Raw genomic sequence first — 22540 nt, 5'->3', positions numbered from 1 at the left:
CTCCTGAACCCGGACATGGAAACCTCCCAGTCCCAGGCTGGTTCCTGAGCGCTCGGACATAGAAATGCCCCAACCCCAGGTTGGTTCCTGAACGCTCGGACATAGAAATCCCCCGAACCCCAGGCTGGTTCCTGAGCGCTCGGACATAGAAATCCCCCGAACCCCAGGCTGGTTCCTGAGCGCTCGGACATAGAAATCCCCCGAATCCCAGGCTGGTTCCTGAGCGCTCGGACATAGAAATGCCCCCAGCCTCAGACTGGTTCCTGAACGCTCCCCAACCCCGTCCGCCCTGACCGCTCATGGACCACCCCCGCCCGCCAGGGGGCGCCGCTCCGCACGTCGGCTCCTTCCGCCAGTGCCCCCGTCAATGGCGCCCGGGCTCGTCCCTGTCCCCGTCCCCTCGCGTGTCCCGCGGCGGACATGGCACCCCGGCCCGTCCCCTCCCGTCCCGCGTGGCCGCCCCGGTGCCGTGTGTCCCGCGGCGGGGCGGGCGGAGCCGAGGGAAGCGGGTGGATTTGGCGGAATCACGTGGCGCGGTCCCTGCTGGCGGGCGGGACGGTGGCCGGGAGGGTTTCCCGGGTAACGGCGCCGCCGGCGAGCGGGGCGGCCGTGGCTGAGCGGGGCCCGGCGCGGTGCAGGTACGGGCCCGGCGTCCGGGCAGCGCTCGGCTCCGAGCCGCCGCCAGTTCCCTCTCCCGCTGCTCCCCGGGGCGCCCGTCGGGCCTTGGAGCCGAGCCCTGCCCTGCGCCCCCGAGCCCCGCGCTGCCCTGCGCCCGCCGCGCGTGTGCTCCAGGGAAAGCCGGAGGAGGAGGAGGAAGAGGATCAGGTCTCGGCTGGGATGATTAAAAGGTTACGTGAAATGTGTTAGGCTGTTTAAGCTTCCCTCCATCCCCGTGGTTTAGCCATACCTCCTCAAAACTTCCGCCTTTTGCGCTGTGTTGTAGTATATATCCCAGCAAGTGCCGCCTTTGTTTTGTGCACGAAGTCATTTGTGAGCCGCCAGGTCTGAAGATATGGCTGAACAGTATATTTGCTAAAGTTAATGTTTGCCTGTGATCTTCTGTTACCGAAATTGTAAAAATGGTTGTTGTCCTTTAAGTGATATATTGTTAGTTTTTATAAAAGATGTAATTAGGGGATAGGCAGAAGAAACCCGTCATTCTAATGTAGGAAAAAGTAAAGATAATGTCAGGAGAATCACTTGGTTTTTCTGGCAAGGCTAGAATTAAACATTCCCCTCTTGCTAAGGTAGCTGGCGCAGTTAGTAAATTGCTAAAGCATCCTGCGTTTAACATCGAGTGTGCTTTGATGTGAAAGCACAAAAGGATGCTGGATTATGTGTGCCCTGAGAGGTAACGTTCTTAATCTCCTTACCATGTTTTCAGAGATATTGTCCAAATGCTTACATAAGGATATCGTGCTGAATTCAACGCCTGGCCAGTCTGCTATAAAACTTCTTTTTTTTAACTGCCAAAGCCAAAGTGTCGGGTGGTCTATGGATGGATAAGGAGTGAAAGCAGGAAACAGTTGTCACAACTCGCCTGTCAGAATCAATTTACTAGGTAGGTAACAGTCCTGTGTACTGAGTGGGCTCCATACTGGGAGAAGTTTTATTTAATGGTAAAAGCACTTTTGCAAATGTTTAGCCCTTTTATGTTTACATCACACTTCTCAGGCTGGAAGATGCTAGTGCAGTTTAATGCTGCCATACATCTGCAGTTTTGAAGGCAGCCATATGTGTTGAGCAGTGTGATACACAAAAGCTTTGCAGCCTTTTGGTGGTTGGGCATATTTTGTACCTGAAAAGTTGGTGCAGACTTAAGGGAAGGACAGGGGGCCAAGTGTCATTGACTTTCTCGATCAGGGCAGATCAAACCAAATGCCATTCCCTAACCTTAAAAAAATTTACATGTATTTATTCTTTACTAAATCCAAAGCACAGCAGAGATGATGAAACAAAACTAAGAGTGCCAGATGTTCCCAGTGTTGGAAAAGAAGCATAGAAAGGAATTAAAAACCCTTAAAATGAAAATATTACTGCATTAGATTCTCGTTTGATTATTAATAAAATGCTTGGGTTGCTAAGAGAGCTGGGTTTTGAAGAAAAACGTAAAGATAATGAAGTGAATCATATTTTATTTATCCCTCAAAGTTTAAATGCTGAAGCTGGTGTTTTGGAAATGAGTATTTTGCTTGTAAGGAATTTGGGTGATTTAGGTACATATGTGCTGATTGTCTCATTCAGTAAATAGTTTTATAAGGGGTGGGAGAATGGTGTTTGTCATCTCTCAAGTTATGGATTGGGGTTTTTTTCCTTATAGCTCTATTCAAGCAAATCATTAGGTTACATCAATTTCAGAATGCATTTAATTAACTTCAATTTAAATTTTAGTTTTTAGACTCAGTTGTTTGGAAGGTAAAATCCAGCTACAAATTATGGCTCATCGATTTTCAAAGGAAGAATTAGATGAGCAGTTTGAAGAGTTTCTGAAAGAGGTATGTTTGAGAGCAAGGTCACATGCCTATTCTCTATTAAAAATGGGGGAAATTGAGTATGGAAGAATATGAAATGTAAGATTCAGCTCTCCTTTTATCACATAATTAACATAGCTGTCTTATCTATGGGTCCTAATTGCTAAGCTAAATTCATACTATTTTGTTGTATAGATATCAAGAGAAGAGTTTTGTAATTAAATAAATACTTTTGTCATTGCCTGGTTGTATCTTCAGAAAGAGCCCTTGGTTCTTGATTTTTGTTTCAGTTTTATTGTTGGTGCTACTTAGTACCAGAAGCTTCAAATTGATGTATAATTGGAGGTAAAAAAATCTGCCTGTATACAAACACAAGCTACATGTTTAAAAATTCTGTATTTTTCTGTGCAGTGCTTACTCTCACTGAATTATATTTAAAAATTCTTGTATAAAATGAAGCGTGTTGTAGTGATTAGAAAATTTGAATTAGATTCCTTTAATTCCTCATGGTTCTTCATGGTTTTGAGTACTGGCAAAATCATGCAAGTCTGTGGGTTGTGGCTTAATCTAAGAATAATCAGACATGATCTAAATACCCTGACTGGGTATGTTTTTTTCAATGCAGATAGACCTTTAATTTCAGAACTTGCCCTCTGGTCTGTCAGAACACGGTGTGGTAACCCTAAAACATAAATACTGCTACATAAGGCCTTCACTAGATTTTAATTCTGTATATAAGCAGAACTAGTGATGGCAGAGAATATTTGTGGAGTCTCTGTTATATGTAATGTATGCATGAATTTTTTTTTTTTTAAAGTAGAGGCTGTGTTACAATTTAATGACTTGTGAAAAGTAATTTAATTTAATGATGTAACTAAGTTAGCACTCTTGAACTCACTGAAATTGTTAATGTTAGTAAAATTAGAAAACTAGTCTTTGCATTTCCTTCAAAATTCTTTACTTACTGTCATTACAGAGGGAGCTGCTCTGGGGAAGAGGAAAGAGTTTTATTCTTTTATTTGTTATGCACATCTGTCAAAACTCTGCATGTGATTGCTTCTAGTATTCCATTCCTCATTTGACACACTCTTCTTCCCCCTCAGCTATTGCCCACATTCAGGATGCTCATAAAAAAAATTCATATAACTATTGAATTATTCTAAGTGGCATTTGGAATGTCCCAGAAAATGTAACTTTAACAATTCATATCTTAAATTTTTTTTATAATTTTAATCCAAAATTGTTTTCAAACTGCTAATCCAGTTATTAAAAATATGCACTGTGATTTTTGCTAGCTAGATAGAGACCCAGATAACAATTATGTTCTCTACTCTCTGTTATTTTTACACAGGCATCTTCTGCTATGTCCTTCTCCTTGCTTTTGTTTTATATAAAATGTTTGGCCTTTTAATACTAGAAAGATGAGAAACTGATGTGGTCCATTTCTTGAAATCTGTCTGTAGGTGATGTTTGTGGTGAGAGTGTTGCAGCAGGTGGGGAATAGTAAAATCTGTTTCTCAGTAGTTTGGGGCAGACTTAATATTGTTGAAGCAAATCTTTCAAAGAGGAAATGGAGCAGGATTTTTCCCTTTTAAATAACTTAATGAATCTGTGTTTGGGATGAGTCTGTGTATGTGTGTTTGTGATTAAAGCATATGAAGTTAAAAGAAAGGCTGTATATACGGCTGGATGATGCAGGTCTAATAGGAGGATTAAACTAAGTCTTTTGGCATATACACAGAACTTTAAAAGCTATCAGTGGATTTTCTAGACTATTATTATACAGAAGGAAACACAAATGTGTAATAGCAATGACTGCATGTAGGATAAATCCTTTAATTATTCCCTCTGCCTGGTCACGCTTATTCCCAGCCCCTTGCCAAGACACCCTGTTGTCATCCATAATTCTTCCCATAATCCTTCCTCCTCCATGTGTTCCTGTCCATCCACTCCTCACCATCAGTATCTTGTTTTGGTGTGCTTCCTCCTATTGTCAACTGGATTTCCCTTGAGCATCATCTGTCATACTGGTTTAGTTCCAGGTTTTCAGTGTTTGCTGTGACATTCTCTTGGGATATGCTATGTGAGGAAGTCTTAATAATACACAGTGCTTCAATAAATTGAATTAATTGCCCTTTTTTGATGACTCAATGCAATGTTGTGAAAAAGCTGTTGTCTGCTTCTAGTATTTTCAGTTGACCTTTGTTCTACTTGATATTCATGGATACTTGAGAAGGAAGACTTTCAAAAGGAAAGACTATACCATCCTTATTAGAATATCTGTATAATTGTATCTGGAAGAGAAACACTGCACATTAAGCCATGTTAGAGAAACATTTTAAATTTTTATTAAAAGATCAAATAGATTAACATATTGTATAATGAAAGCATATTTTGGAGTAAACTTATTTAATTGAAAAATACTGGTTTCATGGATTAATTAGGACAACTGGTCATGAAAGTCTGAGTGGTTTAGATCAAATTCTGTATTACCAATCTTTTTAAGTTCTTTCACATGCAGAGGAGGTGGTAAGCTGATGATGTGCTTTGTAGTTGTTCTGATTCTTAAAACTGCCTCTTTAGGCTTTTATCAATGTTGAGATTAAACAACTGACACTTTTTGTGTGTCTGTGTTCCTGAAAGGCTGAGAGGCTGTCTTATGGAGGAGGGGAAAGAACAAATTGGTGCCACTTACTGGTGCAGAGAAGTCATTACGAGTCCAAAAAGTTGATTGATGATTGACTGATTTACCTTTTTTTCAAAGGAAGGAAAAAAAATCTGGAGGTTTTGCTGTTGAGACAACTGATATGTTGGGGAAAATACACCAATATTTTTGTGTCAGCGTTTCTCTCCCAGCTGCTGCACCTTTACTGTCTGCAGTTGACAAGATGGCTGGACATGGAAAGTTTCCAGAATTTGAGCACTGCCTGTGGGAGTTGCAGGTTCTTTAGTTACAATCCACTAAGGAGAGTGAGCATTCACTGAAGTTCTGCTTGCAGAGCAGAGAATACTGTTAGTTGTAAAAGAAACAGCAAGTGATAACAGAGCTTGCTTGCATCAAGCACCTGTCAGTGCTTCCAGCTAGCAGGAGGCAGTCTGACCTCTGGGGACAATGGCACTAGTCCTTGTGTTGTGACTAGTGTCAGGAAATTGTTATTAGTGGGATATTTATTAGAAATCTAAAGCTGTTTTGTTCAATGTCACAGAGCCAACTGAGAGAAATTGCAATACATCCTGTTGTCTAGCAGTTTCATAATTTATTAAAATTGTGGTTTCTTTAAAGTGCAAGGCTCAGAGCACTTCTTTCTAAGATGTATGACAGACATTTTGTTTTCTCTAGTGAAACTGAAAGCTCTAAAGATGTTCTTCATCAGAGATACTAAAAAGAATATTTTATTACAATTATTTTTCCTTAAATTATAGTTTTATATAATTGGCATTTGATTTTTGAATGAAGAAATTGAAATTTTAGTCATATAGTAAAAGTAGGCTTTTATGGCAGTGTTTTTCATGTAATAGGAGGCAGTAGATTGCAGAGGCTTGTTTTAATAAAACATACCCTTGTGTTTTCCATGTTAAGTATCCACAATCATGTTGCCTCTAATACTGGGTTTATACTATCAGATTTTCTTATTTGTGACTATTACAAAAGCGAAGCTTTTGAAATTTTCCCATGTGATGCATTTCATATGTGAATTCTTTGTTTCTTACCGTTTATGGCTTTTACTAACTCTGTGCACCATGTTCTCTAAGATACTTTAGGACAATTGGTTTTAACAGTTATAGCTAAAAATTTTGATTTAAAGTATGCCATTCCCCTTAACCCCAGTTTGCTGCACAAGGAATATGTAGAACATAAGGATGCAGTGCAGTAGGTTAATGAATATTTCCTTGTTCTGTGTGTGGATAGCTAATTGTGACTCTGAGCCTGCTGTAGGCCATAAAGAGCTTTATTAAAAGAAAGGAGCAGAGGTTAGTTGTCTTTTCCTTCCTGGTACTTATCAGTAACTTAAATTCATATGGTGTCCATACTCAGATTTTTTTCCATTGATTCAAGCCATCAGTCAAAATCAGCATGGATGGCTAACACATATGAAAGTTTAATACACGGTTGGGTAGGAATAGCTCTGGCATTTCTATTATATTCCATGAATACAAAGTATAAAATTAATTTCTGAAGTCTGATTTGCTGGCAGCCAGAATGTTGCTAGTGCACATTTATTTTTAGAGTATTAATAATAATGTTCACATACAAAGCAAGGATAAGGTAAAATTGTTTCTGCTCCACTTCATTATCTTCAGGGATATAGTCATAGTTTTGGTTCTTATATGTCTTAACTAATTGAAAAAGAGCTGATTTTGCTTTTCATTTGAACTTAGTTTCTCTGAAGCAATCCACTTTTAATATATCCAAATTCTGGCAGTGGGATTATTAAAATATATGGTATTATTCCATATGAATATAGTTATTGTTCCTTAATCAGTTTTGTCATGCATATACAAGGACGGCAAACAGTGGGGAGTAATGAGAGGCATCTGGACTCAGAAGTCCAGAATTGAGTGGCTGAAACAATGTAAACATGTGAAAGATCTCTTTAATCTTGTATGCAATTTATTCAGTCTCTTTCAGATGATTCACTTGGAAATTCAAAGAAGAAGTCCAGCATTCTTGAGAAATTGGGACAGCCCAGGAAAAAAGAAAAGAAGAAAAAGGATTCAGTGCCCTGGTGGTTATCTGAGGAAGACTCGGATGATGGTGGTAAATTAAAAGTTTTGCAATGTTTTGGCCACAGGGGGTCAGGCTAGTCCTTTCTCATACTGCATGTTAGGCCTGGTATGATATTAAGCTGGTGCCACTCGTGTTTTGTTGAATGGTGCCACTGTTGAATGTTACAGTGCAAGTTTGTAAAGCATAAAAGTCAAATAGAATTGTATTTTTAATGGTTTATATTCAAGTTGTATGCAAGCTGTTTGATGGGTTTTTTTCTGTAGCTTTTGAATTAATCAAACTTGTAAAAAATAAGCACATTATAAATAGTAAAATAGTTAGGAAATATAACTTACAAACTCGCAGAAATATTGATATATGTGTTTTGTAGCCAACCTGTTCTTTATACTGACTTTTTGTAACTTTCTGTTTTCAAAACTGTAGTGGAAAAAGACCAGTTTGTATAAATGTATGCTAACTGCAATATTTGTAGTAGGTTGGAAAAGCACAAAGAAAGAAAAACTTTTCAACACCAGCTGAATCCAAGATGTATGTCTTCAGTATTCCCAGCATTTCCCTTGCCAAGAACTGTGGCTCAAGGCGAAATGGGCTGTGATGACATGATTGCTGGCTCAGTATTGACACGGTCACATAGTTCTGGAAGAAAATACATAATTGTTTGCAAGCATTCCACCTCTATTTTTTTTTTTTAATTTCTACATTGTCTTCTTGTTGGATAGTAAAACCTATAGTAGTGAGTTTCCACAGGATGTTTGCCCTCCTCTTCGTGTAGTAATTGGTGGCTTCTTAATTTCCATGATTTGTATTAATTGCAAGTGGACCCTAACAGAAAGTTACAAAAATCATTTTTTTCATCTGACAGAGTTAAAATACTGCTGGTAGTCTCAGATTTTAAGACTATCTGTCAGTGTCATCTTAATGAGGAGTCAAATCCTAGTTAGCAGTTGTGCCATTTAGGTTTAATCCTAATAGGTGGTACCTGGACTTCTTGTCTGTCTTGGCCTTTTAAGATGTTGATGTAAAACTCACATGGATATGAGAAAATTCTTATCAGGTGGTTATGAGATATGATGATTTCCTTACGGCTTTTCAAATAATATAAGGGTGGAGTGTTCTTGCTGGGCAATGTGAGAATTAAGAGGTTACCATGACTTCATTTTTCTACATACTCTCAAAGAAAATTTTGATTACTTTAGAAGCTCAGCATGTTTCCATGGTTTTTCTGAGATGCTTGAGGCAACCCAACTTTGGTACTTACGGTAGAAAACACACTGAAATCGGTTCCTAAAGGGCAGGGTGATTACAAGTTTTAGAGAACAGTGCCTGTGTGGATTAAGTAAAATTAAAAACAGAGTCACAAGAAACAATGTGATTATATTGAGATGTTCTAGCCAAACAATTTCTACCACTGTTGTTTTTAAAATTAAGAATATCTTATCAGTTGTGCAGGTTAACTAGAGGTAAAGCTATTAGAGCTGGAAAAAACTTTATCTACAATTTACTGATGTGTGAAATACCTGGTAAACTTTTCAAAGTCTCTCTTAAGAAAAGCTTCTCATTTAATGGAAAAACATTCAAAAGCTGAGCCTACCCGGTTTTGCTTGTATGGAATCAATTTACATGCAAAAGAAGCTAGCCTGTTCATATTCATACTGTTGATGAGGGACTGCTTTTTGGGTTTTTTTTTTTTGGAGGGAGTTGAAAGTAATGTGTGTGTAATGCAGTTTGACTCCCAAGATCCAACATTTTGGCAGTTGGACATAACAAAGCTGAGAATATAGGAGTGAACGCCAAGTGTGCCAGATCTGTGCACTGAATTCTTCCCTGAGCACCGTTTTTGCCAGGCGGATTATTCATTTTATTTCATTTACTGCTCTGTCACCACTCTGCTTAGAATACCCCACTCATGGAGCATATGCAATAAGCAATATCCCACCTACTACTTTAGTACTGCCGAGCAGAGGGGCCTTTAATTCCTGCTAGAGGGCCTTCCTCTTTCTGTCTTAGCAAGAAGGTGGTAACTCCATGGCGTGAAGTGGATCTCCTAGTTGTGGCATCCCATGAGGAAAGGGATATATTTGTCACACTGGACACGTGTAAATGGTATCAGTTGCAAAATACATGCTATGATGAATGGCTTTCTGCAAGGTAGGGTCTAGTTGTAGGGCAATTAACCTAGAGTCAAAAGAGAGCCATTTGCAGAGACCACCTCCTGACCACCTTTGGGATAAATTGAGTTTTCCTCTGCAGTTTTATGTGGCTGTGATTTTACTGCATGTAGACATATTTGTGGTGTTTTAAAATGACAGGTTGGGTGACTGTAAGATGTTCAGTGTGGGTAGGCTTCCAGAACTGCTCATGTTCTCCTCTGTGTATCTCTCTGGTTTTCTTGTGTGCTTCCAAGTACTTTGTCACATACCATTTTGCCATATCTAATATTCTCAGCATGTGTATGTTGTGTGGTGTGTTGCTCAGACCTATTAAAAGTGGATGACGGCACAGCAACATTGCAATGTAAGTTACTGCACTGGATGACTGATAAGATGATGATTTATACTTGTAGTTCTTTGTAAGGTTATATGTAAACATCTCCTAAACAGCAAAATAATTTCTTATGGGAGAAAATAATAACACTGCTGTGATGCTAACAAGCATGAAAATAAGCGGAATTTAATTTCAGGAAAGTGTAATGTCAGCATGCTTCAAAATTTTTTGGAGACCCTTCTGTGTCCTTCTAGGCTGGACCCTTCATGTTGGTTGCAGACAGGACATAGTCAATAGACTATCAGCTAATAGAATTAATGTTTTTAAAGTTGTTTTATCATCATGAATCAAACTTATATAAATGCTTAAATTTTACCTTCACCCACAGTGTGGCAGTGCATTCATTACAAATGCATGCTCCATATGTATAAGTTGATGTCTTTGGGTGTGACTGTTTTTAGAGATAATGTTGTCTGAAGAAAGCCTGGATCATTAGCTTGTAATACACCAAGCTGATATGTTGCTTGTGGTTTAAGTTTTGATTTTGTGTTACTTCATTATCTATATCACACTTTCTTGAAAGACAAAGAGAAGAAGATTAAATATGTGCTCTACACTTACTTGTTGTCTGTTCTTTTTGTTTCCCAAGGCATCTTGTTGCAGAAGTGCCAGGAAATAGGTAGAGAGTTAAACTAATAGTGTGTTTCACTGAGAAGTATAAAGTACATTTTAAAATAACTCCATGAGTTATTCTAGGCACGTTTAAACTGTTTGCTCTTCAGCTTTAAACTGAAATGTGCAAATTATGATTCAGGATACTGTCTTCCATATTGGACAGGTTGGAGACCTAGGTGATGTCCTTTCTACTTGCTTTTGTCATTAAATGATAAAAAAAATTGGATACTAAGAATTTCTGTCCTGTCTTGCTTGCATGTCTGTTCCTGCTGTTTGTCTTTTCAAGATTTTCAAATAAAATTTGTTAAAGTGAGGAAAGAGAAGGAACTGACAGAAAGCCATGCCGAAGTAGTGGAAAACACTGAACAAAAGAGTCCCCATTCCCAGTCTGGTATTTGATTAAATATGTTTTGATATATTTATTCAGTATCAACCTTGTATTATTAGTGTGTTTCCTGTAGAAAATCCTTAGCAAACTGTCCATTTGACCAAGCTGCCACATACACATTGTCTATATAAAAGACAATAGCAATCAACTTGTCCTGATTTAAGCATGGCATTGGTGTTAAATTCAAGCAGATCAGTAATGTTTTGGAGAGCCATGAAAATGTAATATTTGGCACTTGGTCTTTGGATCACGTTGGTGATATAGTTTGTAGACTATAGAACGTCTCCTGTGCTAGTTTTCTAGAGTGTATGTGCAGTCTAGAAAATGTATGTGTATGTTTTCATAAGTCTCATTTGCACAGAATAGGTGTAAAGCATCTAGGTCTGGGAGATAAAAACTAAAAATTAATTTATTTCTGAAATCAGAGTTAATATTTTAAATATGAGCAATAGGAGGACCTCTGTACTTATTTCAAATTACTGTTTTAAAAGGTATCAGGTGTTTGCATTATTCATAATAGATGGTATGCTGAAAACACTTCTAGTTTCCCAGTAAATGTGGGAGAATATAGATTTTGAGGAGTAGTGCCTTGCTAGTGAACTTACACATCAGTTGAGGGAATAAAGGACCTATGCATTGTATCAGAATGGATTTATTCAATTTCTCTCCTTGCTGCACCAGCTTCCTTTAGTTATCTTAGATGTTTGAGTTGTGTTAAGGTCTGGTCACATATCCCCATACTCCTGTTCTAAATAGCAGAAGTATTTGGCTTGATGTCCTAGACTACTCTCTCTTGTGTCAAGATGAACTCAAAAGACCCATACTAAGAGTTTTATCAGAATTTCTCCATTCTGAAGCCTCTTCCACTGTGACAATTTCAACATGTCAAAATCCAACACGCCGTCTGGCTAGCCTAAGGCGTATGGAGGTTGTAGTGTAGCTGTAAGAGTCCAGAGGAGGCCACTGAGGTGGTTAGAGGGGTGGAGGACCTCTTCTATGAGAAAGGCTGAGAGAATTGGCTTTGTTAACCCCAGGAAAGAGAATTCAGGGTGACTTAACTGTGCCCTTGCAGTACATGAAGGGAGCCTGCAAGAAAGATGGAGAGAGACTTTTGACAGGAGCATGTAGTGACAGCCAAGGGGGAATGGTATCACACTAAGAGAGCAGCTTTAGATTAGGTATTAGGAGGAAGGTCTTTGCTGTGACAGTGAATGGGTTGCTCAGAGAAGCTGTGGATGCTCCATCCCTGGAAGTGTTGAAGGCCAGATTGGATGGGTCTCTGAGCAATCTGGTCTAGTGAAAGGTGTCCCTGCTCAGGAGCTGGATGGTCTTTAAGGTCCTTTCCAACCCAAACCATTCTATGGGTCTTTGATCATGAGAGCAGTTTTCAGCATAGCTGCTGTTATCTAAAACTTAATTCTGCTAACATGAATGAAATTTGCTTTGCTGCTGAGCAAGTCTCCACAAGGGTTAGAGCAAACAAATGCAGTTCTAATATCTGACAGTGATAAAACAGTAGTAATTTATACTTATGTACCTCTGTTTTCCCACTTTTCTTTGTACCAACCTACATGCTTCCTTTCAAACCTCATAGTAAAAACCTTTCACTGTTGAAGTAGTTTTACTAGTTTTCTTTGTTTTCAGGTCATTTATTGAGTTCCTAGAACAGTGCAATTGAATACAAAGTATACCTGTATCAAGAATCTTTTTAGAAATAAGAAAAAAAGGATGAAGAAGAGTAGTTCTATTTCCAGAAGTTATAAGTATTAACTTTAGTTTTTACTTACAGCTAGAAAATTAGAAGTAATCCAGTGTACAAGAAACTGAACTGTATTATTTTTTCAGAAATGTCACTTTGAAGTCTCACATCTTGTTCTTCTCTTTATTCCCTGTCCACTATGCTTTAAATTTTATAATGTTTATGTACACTTAGAAGTAGTTCCCTCTAAATCTTCCAGTGCATCTCGCAGCAAGGCTTTGTCTAAATCCAAAATGTTGGAAAAATTTCATAAGGACAAGAAAGATTCGTACTTAAACAAAGAAGAAGGAGCCCTCGCTTCTGACAGTCCATGCAATTCTGAGGGTAACAAATTTACTGTATTTTCTATGGTATTAAAAAGGTAAAATAACTCAATTCTGACAGTCTTGGTCAGATTAGGAAAAAAATAAGTTACTTTTTTGAGATAATGTTTATTATTATCACTTTGAGTCCTTTGTTTTTAAATGTTTCTCTGCAAGTATGGTCATTATAAATATTCAAAGTGAAACTCAGGTTCTTATTTTAATTCATTTCAAGTGGCTGTACTTGAAAAAAGAATACCATATATCATTAGCCTTACAAAATGTTGCTTAGAAACATACAGGTAGTGAAACCTTTGGCATTCAAGATAACTACGTAAGAATCTTTTAAGAGAAGTAACAAATACCCACCCCACAAAAAAATGGCTCTTGCTAACCTCACTGAAATCCATGGGACTGTTCAAACACAAAAACACAATGAAGAGACTTAAATCCATATGAGTTGATAATTTCTCCAGGTTTGATAAGTTTCTCAGAGTTCAGATTGTGTAAGATGAGAGAAAACAAATATTTTTGCCTTCACTACCAGTGAGTAGTGTGTGGGTGTTGAGAGTGGCTAAGTTGCAAAGTTTAATGGCTGCAGAAATAGTATTTGATTTTCAGATTATTAAGGAAGGTGCTTTTTAAAAAAAACTCTGATTTTACTCAAACCCTGGCTAGCAAAATATTTAAAAATCAGTAGATAGCTTACATAAACCCTGTGAAGCCTTCAAGATCAATGTACATCTGCTGAGAAATTTCACTCTATATCAGATGATTTAAATTAAAAAGAAACAGGAAAATGTTTTCTTTAAACTTTTGTTTTATTAAACATTCTAATTGGGTTTTTTTACTGTTGCATAATCCCTTCTTTCTTGCAAATCTTCAGATAGGAGGTCAGTTGCAGTTAGCATTTGATTCTGCTAATATATTCTCATTCAAAAATAGGGTGTTGGAGGTCTGGCAAGGGTATGGCTAATCTAAAGCTCTGCAAAAAACTTGTGACCCAGCTGCAAACAGACTCCTATTTGCTGTCTTGAAAACTAGAATAGAGTGCCATCTGAGTAAATTACTTTAAATTACTGCATTTGGCTACCTGAGAAATGGGCTATTTGTAGTTTTTTACTTATGTTCAGCACTTTGAGCTTTCCATTTTCTGCTTTTCAATGTAGCAATATGTATTTATATAGGCATTAGCCTTTGTACATTTGGAGCTTGCCTTTTAGACAATGTCTCTGACATTGTTGCATGCAGGGCAAGTCAGTAAGAACTCTATATTGAGGACAGAGCTGAGGTTAGATACAGGGATGTGGATTTCCAAGGTGTGGAATCTTCTGCACTTAGCCTCCCAAAAAGACATGCAAGGGGACTTTATCATTAAAATCCAGAAAATAAACCTATTATGTTTTTTTAAAAAGGAGGCTCTTACAATCAGAATGAATATGCTGAGGGCTGCCCAGTAGGGAGGGAAAAGGTGTTGAAGCTCCTACTTTCCCACCTTCCCTCACCCTAAGTATATTTGCAGTACCAAAGGGAAAGGATTGTCCATTGTCATGATATAGGCAAGTATGGCTTTTTTAAATGGGACTTGTATGGGCTTGTGTAGGGAGCAGAGGAAGATCTCAGAGCTGAAGCACTTGGTCAGCACATGGAAGACTGATTTAGTGTAATTGATGTATGGATCTCCTCCAGTCTCCTGCAGCAGGAAATGAGCTGTTGTCAGTGTCTTCACCCTTCTGCTGTGCTCAGTACAAGGACACAGCTACATCTCAACATCATGTGGCCAGGCAGGATGAAAAATTCTGAGTGTTACCAACTGAGGATTCATGTTGGAAAAAACAGACTTAGTTTCTGTTCCCTTCTGTGAGAACTGTTAAATAATTTCTTGTGTCATTTGATAAAATGCATAAGCAGCTTTTCTCCTATCCCTTCTCCAATGAGAACTTACTCAGAATCTGAGTATAAACTTGTGTGTTTTTCAGTCAGGCAGAAGGGAGTTTTTGAACTAGGAGTGTCCTGCAATATCTGGCTTTTAGTCTTCCATAAGGAAGTAGATATGGCAGTGTTCTGCCTGAGAGCCAGCAAAAAGTTGTTAAGGTGATGTTGAACCCTCTCAACAGTGAAATTGCAATTAGGAGAGAGCAGCTGCAAATTGTAGTTGCATAAATGTGTAGAATGGCATAACTGGGTGTTCATCAGTGACTTTTAAGAGACTTTGATTACTGTTTTTTTCCTTACAGCCTTTAAGCAACAAATGAAATGTCGTTGCCAAGCCAATGGCTTAGCAAGTTTAAAAAAATCTATGGTGATCTGCGGTAGTAAATCAAATAAAATGGGCTGGGTTTTAAGAAAGAAATATCAATTTCTGTATAGGGTCTGTGTGTGAGATTGTCTTTCATGAGTAATGTGATAGTAATTCGGGTGCATTTGACTCATGCTGAACCTTATGTGTGTGTGCAAATATGAAGGATAGGAAGATAATGTTTTGAATAGCTTAATTAATTAAACAAGATTTACATGTAGAATCAGTGGAAATTAGGTGAATGTGACTTATGAGACTGCTCATCTTTGCAGTTGCAATTCGAGATAAAAACTGGTGGTTCTGCAAGGAGACTAGAAAAATTATGCGTCATAAAAGTAACTTTTAGATGGTAGTCAAGAATATTGCAACTTTGTTCCTAGGAATGCTTGAAGCCAATGGAAACTTTCTCAAGGTGCAGAACACTTCACAGCCTGTGGGAGAAGGTCATGAAAACATGGATGTGGAAAAGATGCAGCTTGAGAAAAGTAATGGAGATGCTGTCTCTCTGAGTAGAGACAGCCTGGAAACAAATGGTGAGAACTGAGAGCCCATCAAGTTAACTAAATCTAAATAAGTTACTATTAAATTTTTTACCTTAATTCATTTCAAGATGGGATTCTTTGCTTCTGTCAGCTGTGTCATGAACTGAAGTCTCCTAGTACTAGTTTATAATGATTTGATACCATTAGTACTTTATAAGTCTGTCTGTAGCTGTTGTTAACTATTTTGGCTATTCTGTGTGGACATACAGCACAGACACCATTTATTTTCTTTTTTGAAATTCAGATTCAGTTTTAGCTTCTGGGCCTAATCAAAGTATTGTAGGAGTTGGATTGGATACCTTGGAAGAGCAAGAAGAAAAAGAGATCTTCTTTGCCAAGCTTGAACGAGAAGCTTCCTCTACTATTGATTATTCAAGATTAAATAAAGAGCTGGATTCCAATGATTCTGTCATACTAGCACCATTTGTACGGTAATTTAGGGGGAAGAAAGGTTGTGGACTGTATTAGTGAGCACATGTGGGTGGGTATGGCCACTGAGATTTTGTTGGATGATATCCTCTATATAATTTCAGACAGGTTTTTTTTGTTTATTGTGGTTTGCTTTTTTTCTTCAAGACAAGGAAAGAAATGAGCTTAATAAATAAAAGTGAGTGCATGAGTTAGTGATGATTGGATGTAGCTCCACAGTCTTGTGCATAACTCAGTAGAAACAACTCAACATTCATAATTGTAAGGAGTAACTAAACAAAGATGTAACAACTGATAATAACAAGGAAATAGATCAGGAAACATTCTGTGTCACTTTAGATGTGATATTACAAATGAATCTAGAGGAAAGATACCTAATCTTCATAGACTAGGGCAACCCATTTATAATCAGTTATGTGAAAATAAGTTCCAACATCTGTGAGAGAAATGGATGAAGGGGAAGTTCAGGCTGCTCTTGGTGAAAATGCTGAGTTCAGAGGCAACTTCTGATATGAAAACGGTTAGAGAAACAGAATTCTGGAGAGCTTTACATAAGGGCAAAACTTCTGTTTTATGGGAAAAGGGGAAAGAAAGGAGAGGTGGGTGGTTTTTAAAATGATTTTGTTAATCCAGAATGACCGGGTCAGAATAGGAAGCAAACCTTGATGGTAAAAATATTTTTTGAGAAGTTAATGTAGATGTTGAAGAGAATATAGAAAGGGAGTGTTTTTAAGAGTTAGATTGAGAATTTTAGCTGTGAAATACTTTATTTTAATAATTTCTGACACTTTTACAACTTTTCTTACCTTTGATTTGGTTTGTTGGACAAATTGCAATTTTTTCTTTTATTAATAATTGTAAGAAATATCAGAGTGTAGAGTTCCACGAAAAAAAAAATTATTTGCTGTCCAAAAAGAGAGTAGAATTTTTATTTTATTTCTCAGAAGTGAAAATGCTGAAAAAGAAGAAGAGCCTGCACATGAAGAGAAATCTGGTAATACAAACTTTTATTTCACCTGTAGTTCTTACATTAGCCTTTTAGGCTGCTGTTGCATTATGACTGTGCAGCTGTTATTCATACAGAGGGGTTAAGGTGTTTACTTTTGCTTCTGTGCTTTTTCTTTTCTTAAGTGGATTTTAATCTATTGTAAACCAAAAGACAAAAATAAAAGGGGGAAAAAAAGTAGTAAAAATCCTGCATCATTCATGAATGGAAAAAAAAACCCTCTGACTTGGAATTTGATTTACTCCAGTGTCTTAATTGTCATCTGTATCTTGGCCATCTTCTCAGACCTGAGTTTAATCTCTGTAATCTGCAGCATTACTCTTATCTGATTTCCCCACAAAATTTTCATGCTACATTTCTTGCTTATTTGTCTTTCACTTGTCATGTCTCTTTATTTTATGCTTCACTGCTGTCATATGATGGTGTGCATTCACGTAATTTAATGGAATGTATTTTCAAACGTATATATTCAGCTGAACTTTTGAGAGGTCCTGTTGTCAGGATTGAATTTCCCAAGCATAAAGAGGATGTATTTGTAAACCATAAACACATAAAGAGCACATTATGATCCAGTGTTTTGCAAGGGGTCTAGGCTTAAGTGTTACAGATAATGCAGACACTAGAGCCTGTTAACCACAGGAGCTGAGGGGGAGAGATACAGCAAAAGAGAACTGAAACTTGTGAAAGGATCTAGGTAACTGAAGGAAAAGCCTTTGCCTTGCTCGTAAAGTTCATTCTCTGGCACACTTGGGTTTAAATAGTGCTTTGTCTTAAGAGTGGCTTTTGGCCCACCAGAGCAGGTCATAAGAAGCCAAATTACAGATTCTGAGCCTCAAAACTGTCTAAGTGAATGTACAGAGTACTTTATCTACAGGGTTGGAATTGCATCATTGCAGCCCTAAGTGAGAGAGTGTAATTGAATAAAAGGGGTCAGTTCAAGTACACCTTGAGACAAAGCATGTCTGATCACAAGGCAGCTTCCTTTGAATTTGGAGATATTATGTGTGACTTTCACTGTAGTTTTAGTATACCACACTCAGTTTTGGAAACTTTCTGTTGCCTTTGTAAAAGGAGTAACATTAGCAGTAGCTGTTCTTAGACAAGGCATTGGGGAAAAGGAAGTAGCTGTCTCTTAGTGCTTTATCTTCCTTGAGTATTCATTCTGTTTGACATTTACTTTTACTCTTTTAGGTAGCTACAGTGAAGATTTTGAAGAAGAAACAGATACTAATCCTGCCCTCAAAACTGAAGGAGATCAGGTGAATCAAAACATCATGTCAGAAGTTGATTTAAGTCTTCCAGAACAGGTATAGCTTGCTAAATGTTTCTGTTACTTGCAGGAATTTTAAAAGCTCTGCAATATTTAACTAAACTTTTATATGATACATGCTGTCTGAAAGAATATTGTGGCTCTCAGACTATATCTTTCTATTAAGGATATGCACTTCCCTGTGCTAGATCATAGAAGGGGTTAAGTTCTTCACAGGGTTTCCTGCTTACTCTTCCTTTGAGTTAAGAAATGAAGATGTAAGTGCACAAATTATGAGCTCAGGTGGAAACTCGGCCTCAGGATGGGTACTGATTATTCTCTCAGAGCTTTTGAGGTGCAATTGACTCAGACTACTGCAATCAATTCTGTGCAGAGAAGCCCTTTGGACAGAGGACCCAAAAATCTTCACTGTATGTATGAGCTGTGAGGGCACTGCTGTCCACTGGCTTGGTCAGGTCTTCTCATGTGTAGCACATGGGGTTGGAGCACATGGCTGCATCCCTGGAGCACACATTCAGATTTGGGCTTTTTTCAAAAGAAGTCTATAGAGCATCATGTATTCATTTTCACTAGGTAAACTTATTTGGGTTTTTTGTTCTTTTTAAAGAAATTTATTAGAGTGGTATTTCTAGTAAATGTTTGAAAAGTTATAATGGAGCTGTAAATAATGTCCTTACTGCTACTTAACTTTTGTTTCTCAAATTACAATAAAAGAGAACCAGGAAGGTGCAAAAATGCTCCTCTATGCAGAGGAGCATTTCATTTCTTTTCACCTGTGAAAAGGTTTATAGAGTACAGGATGTTGAGAACTTTATGGCATTCTAAGGAGGATTTTAGAGAAGTGCATATTCTTGGAGACTGAATAACTGGTTAGTTCTAAGTTCTAAAAACTGTTTTTAGGTATTTGACCAACTTCTAAAGTTTGTCCAATTTTTTCCCCTGCTTTTCACGAAGTAATTGTTTGTTTGTTTGTTTGTTTGTTTTGTTGTTGTTGTTGTTAGGAAGAAGCAAACACTGGCATGCTGGCTAAAGGTAAAATATAAACTTTGTTCAGTGGATGAAGATTAAATGGAAGTTTTTGAAGCTTGCTTACTTGATTTTTACTATTTTGATATTTTTCACCTTATTTTATTAATGTGTTCTACTGAAAATATGTTGAATTGAAATAGTTAAAAATAATCTACATATTAACACTTCAAGGTGATCATTAATGTATTTTTATATTTATTGCACCTACTCAGAACTCAGACTTGTAATCAGAGTTCGTTGGTTTTCCACTAATGGCAATAAAATAATCTGTATAGTATTTTTTGTATACTTAAGACATCAAGCTCTAGTAGACTTCTAATTCCAGTGTGATGAAGTATAAATAAGAGAATTTTTGTTTTCTTTAACATTTATCTTCTTAGTTGTATTGCTTGATTCACAAGATTCTGCTGTAGAGCTTCAGAAGGCCATTGAAGCATCAGATGCAGCTCCAGATGAACATGATCAGCCTGAAGAAGTCAGTGCAGTTGAAATGAATGAAGCAGGTAAGGGGTGCTTTAGAAAAAGAAAAAAAACGAAGAAAACCCACCACACAACAAATCTAGAAACCAAAAATCTTCCTTTGTTAAAATAGATGACTCCAATGTCTTCACTTGTTCTTAGATCACTGGGAAACATGAAGCCCTTGGCTTTTGTCAACACATCTTGAAAACACGAGGAAATATTTCAGGAAATAGTGATGTTTCTGCCAAACGCTTGATTGTTGCAAAGTAGTTCTTGATGCTGCAATTTTATGTTTAAATACCATCTCCTCTGGTTATGTCTCATATCTAAAATTCTTCTTTGACAGCATTGAACTGAATTATTGAATACATTCTCTTATCAAACTTCACAAAACAGTACAGGCCACTAATATCCAGATTATGGCTGTGATGGCACCTGTTCAAATAGCCATTTTGGTACTGTTAATTTGGTACTGTTATAATATTGAGATGGGGAAGAATGGGGGAGAGGAGTGCAAATGGTAGATGAGATCATTTAGTAGGCACTAATTAACGTGGCAACTTTAAGGAAAAACAAGATTTTAATTTTTTTTTTTTTTTAATGTAAGTGGTATCACTGTGTTCCCCACATAATAGACCAAGCTAGTAACTGAAACACAGGCTCCAGTGAGGTGCTCCCCAAAGCAGAAAATCCAGTAGTGCCTCTTACAAGGCTGCTTTTTTCTCAGGTACTTCCTATGGACAAGCTACCAGTGACATGGAAGCGCTATACCAGGCATATCATCACATTGATCAGTCTCTGGGGGACACTGGCGAGCAGAAACTGCACAGTTCTGCAGTGGCAGTCTCAGAAGGCTTAGGGCAAAGCATTGCACAAAATAATGATATCTGTGCAAAAAACATGTCAACTGTTGATTCAGGTAAATAGCTTAAAGGAAGGCATGTATTGTACAAGCTTATAAAATGACTGAACTAGTAGTATCTATAAGACTCCATTTATCAAACATTTTAAATGTCCTTGTAACGAATATTTTTTCTAGTTTGTTTTTTAATTTATTTTATATTTATTTCTCATTATTTAGATTTACCTACTGTGGAAGAATTGATGAAAACAATTACAGGACATATGTATAATACCAGACATTTTGATGTGGACCCTGAACGGTATTTATTTCAAGATGCATTTTAAGAATTGTAGTAATCTAAAGCTGCTAACAATTTATGAAAAACAGCTCTCTAAATAACTTATCTGTATCTTTCTCTAATTAAATTCTGAAATTTTGTTATATCCTGCACTGGCATTATGGCATTTGCAGTGAACTGTTAAATTAATTATACAGTATTAGTAGTTTAGACCAGGGATTCCCATACTTACTTCAGGTAATAAGCAGCAATGTTTGTCAGATCATTTGGAGGAGTGTTCATCACTCTCACAGCTAGGATCTCTGCTCTCCCAGTCTTTTGCTCTTTCCCCACAAGCATTTCAGCCCACATCCTATTCTAGCTCTCCAAACTCCATAATCTTAATTTCACATTCTCTTAAGATCAAACCTCACTGTTGTGATTCTTACTAACCTATGCTCTGTACCTCCCCCTTATTTGCTGCAGCTGTTCTGTCTAGAGCAGACAGCACAGGCCTGGCAACTGTCAGAAATACAGCTTATGCTTAGGAGATGAGTTCAGGGAGCTTATCATGTAACTGCACTCAGCAGAAATACTGCTCATTTTTTAATTAGTGGTAATTGCAGGCTTACAGGTGTTTATCTTGTAGATAATTTTGCTACCTTTACAAAAACAGTTGCTGCTGAGAAGCAGCTCTTTTTACACAGCATGGGAGCGAATCTGTATGACTAAATCTGCAAGATGGGTCTTAAAAGAGGCTTAGTAGCTCTTTGAAATTCAGGCAGTTTTTACAGCTGATACGTAAGGAAAAAATGTCCTGCTTTTTCTAGAGTGATAGAAAAGCAAAAGGCAAAAGTCTTATTATATATGACTTCTTTTTTCTTGCAGTCCTGTGAAACTGGTAGGCAGCACAGACAATGACCTCATTAGCCACTCACCCTTTGAAGACCCCCAGAATAATTCATCTTGGGAGAAAAACTTAGTTGAAAAGTTTAACAGAGAAGAAAGCATCTTTCTACAGACAAGCATGAATGATGGTAACTTTCACAGGATGACTGAGAAAGAAATTCAGACCAGTGAAGTACAGCCTGATCTACTAAGAGAAAAAACAGGACAAAACTCTCTGCTTTCACAAAGAAGCAAAACTAAAAAAGTAAGTATTACCAACCAGATTTTTGTTGTATGGAAGTAATTTTTAAAGGTATGTATTTTTAGACTGCCTGTCATGTGATTATGTTCTGATGTTAAGAAATTGAAAGACTGTGTTTGTTTTTCTTGAAATTCTCATGTTGCCATTGCTGCTGTTAGAGGTCACCAAATCCAGTGTACATTGGGACCAGTGGGATTCTTCTTGTCCCAGCCCATCATGTGGAAGGCTGCTGCAATGCCATGTCTCCAGCTCAAGACAGTGATGTCTCTGAGCACGTGAGCATTGGGGGAACATGTGTAAATACACAACAGGCTCAGAACAGGGAGCATTTGTACAGAGAGAACAGTCAGAAATGCAGTTCAGTAAGAATATAGGAGGGGCTGCAGTGGTCACTGTCCAGCTGAGTCAGACAAGTGTGCTGACC

The 22540-nt window shown here is 37.7% G+C and overlaps 1 protein-coding gene across 5 annotated transcripts in view; it reads left to right on the top strand.

The window, feature by feature from the left end:
• The first annotated feature begins 565 nt into the window (after window positions 1–565).
• CEP162 (centrosomal protein 162) overlaps window positions 566–22540 on the top strand; it is a 42765-nt gene continuing 20790 nt past the window's right edge. Inside the window, exons 1-13 of one of the 5 annotated variants that reach the window (XM_064707469.1) lie at window positions 566–638; window positions 1385–1561; window positions 2392–2495; window positions 7092–7230; window positions 15488–15640; window positions 15894–16080; window positions 17023–17072; window positions 18276–18391; window positions 19356–19386; window positions 19764–19886; window positions 20573–20764; window positions 20927–21008; window positions 21855–22119. In XM_064707469.1, the coding sequence (XP_064563539.1) occupies window positions 2436–2495; window positions 7092–7230; window positions 15488–15640; window positions 15894–16080; window positions 17023–17072; window positions 18276–18391; window positions 19356–19386; window positions 19764–19886; window positions 20573–20764; window positions 20927–21008; window positions 21855–22119 (1398 nt within the window). In that variant the 5' untranslated portion in view covers window positions 566–638; window positions 1385–1561; window positions 2392–2435. Of the gene's footprint in view, window positions 849–1384; window positions 1562–2391; window positions 2496–7091; window positions 7231–15487; window positions 15641–15893; window positions 16081–17022; window positions 17073–18275; window positions 18392–19355; window positions 19387–19763; window positions 19887–20572; window positions 20765–20926; window positions 21009–21854; window positions 22120–22540 lie in introns of all 5 variants that reach the window. The other 4 variants (XM_064707470.1, XM_064707468.1, XM_064707472.1 and 1 more) reach the window with 4 other exon arrangements.

The sequence above is a fragment of the Zonotrichia leucophrys genome, chromosome 3 (genome assembly GCF_028769735.1).
Source record: "Zonotrichia leucophrys gambelii isolate GWCS_2022_RI chromosome 3, RI_Zleu_2.0, whole genome shotgun sequence".
In the NCBI taxonomy this organism is placed as follows: domain Eukaryota; kingdom Metazoa; phylum Chordata; class Aves; order Passeriformes; family Passerellidae; genus Zonotrichia; species Zonotrichia leucophrys.
Note: the sequence above shows the minus strand (reverse complement) of the source record. Positions and strands in the feature narration are given on the sequence as shown.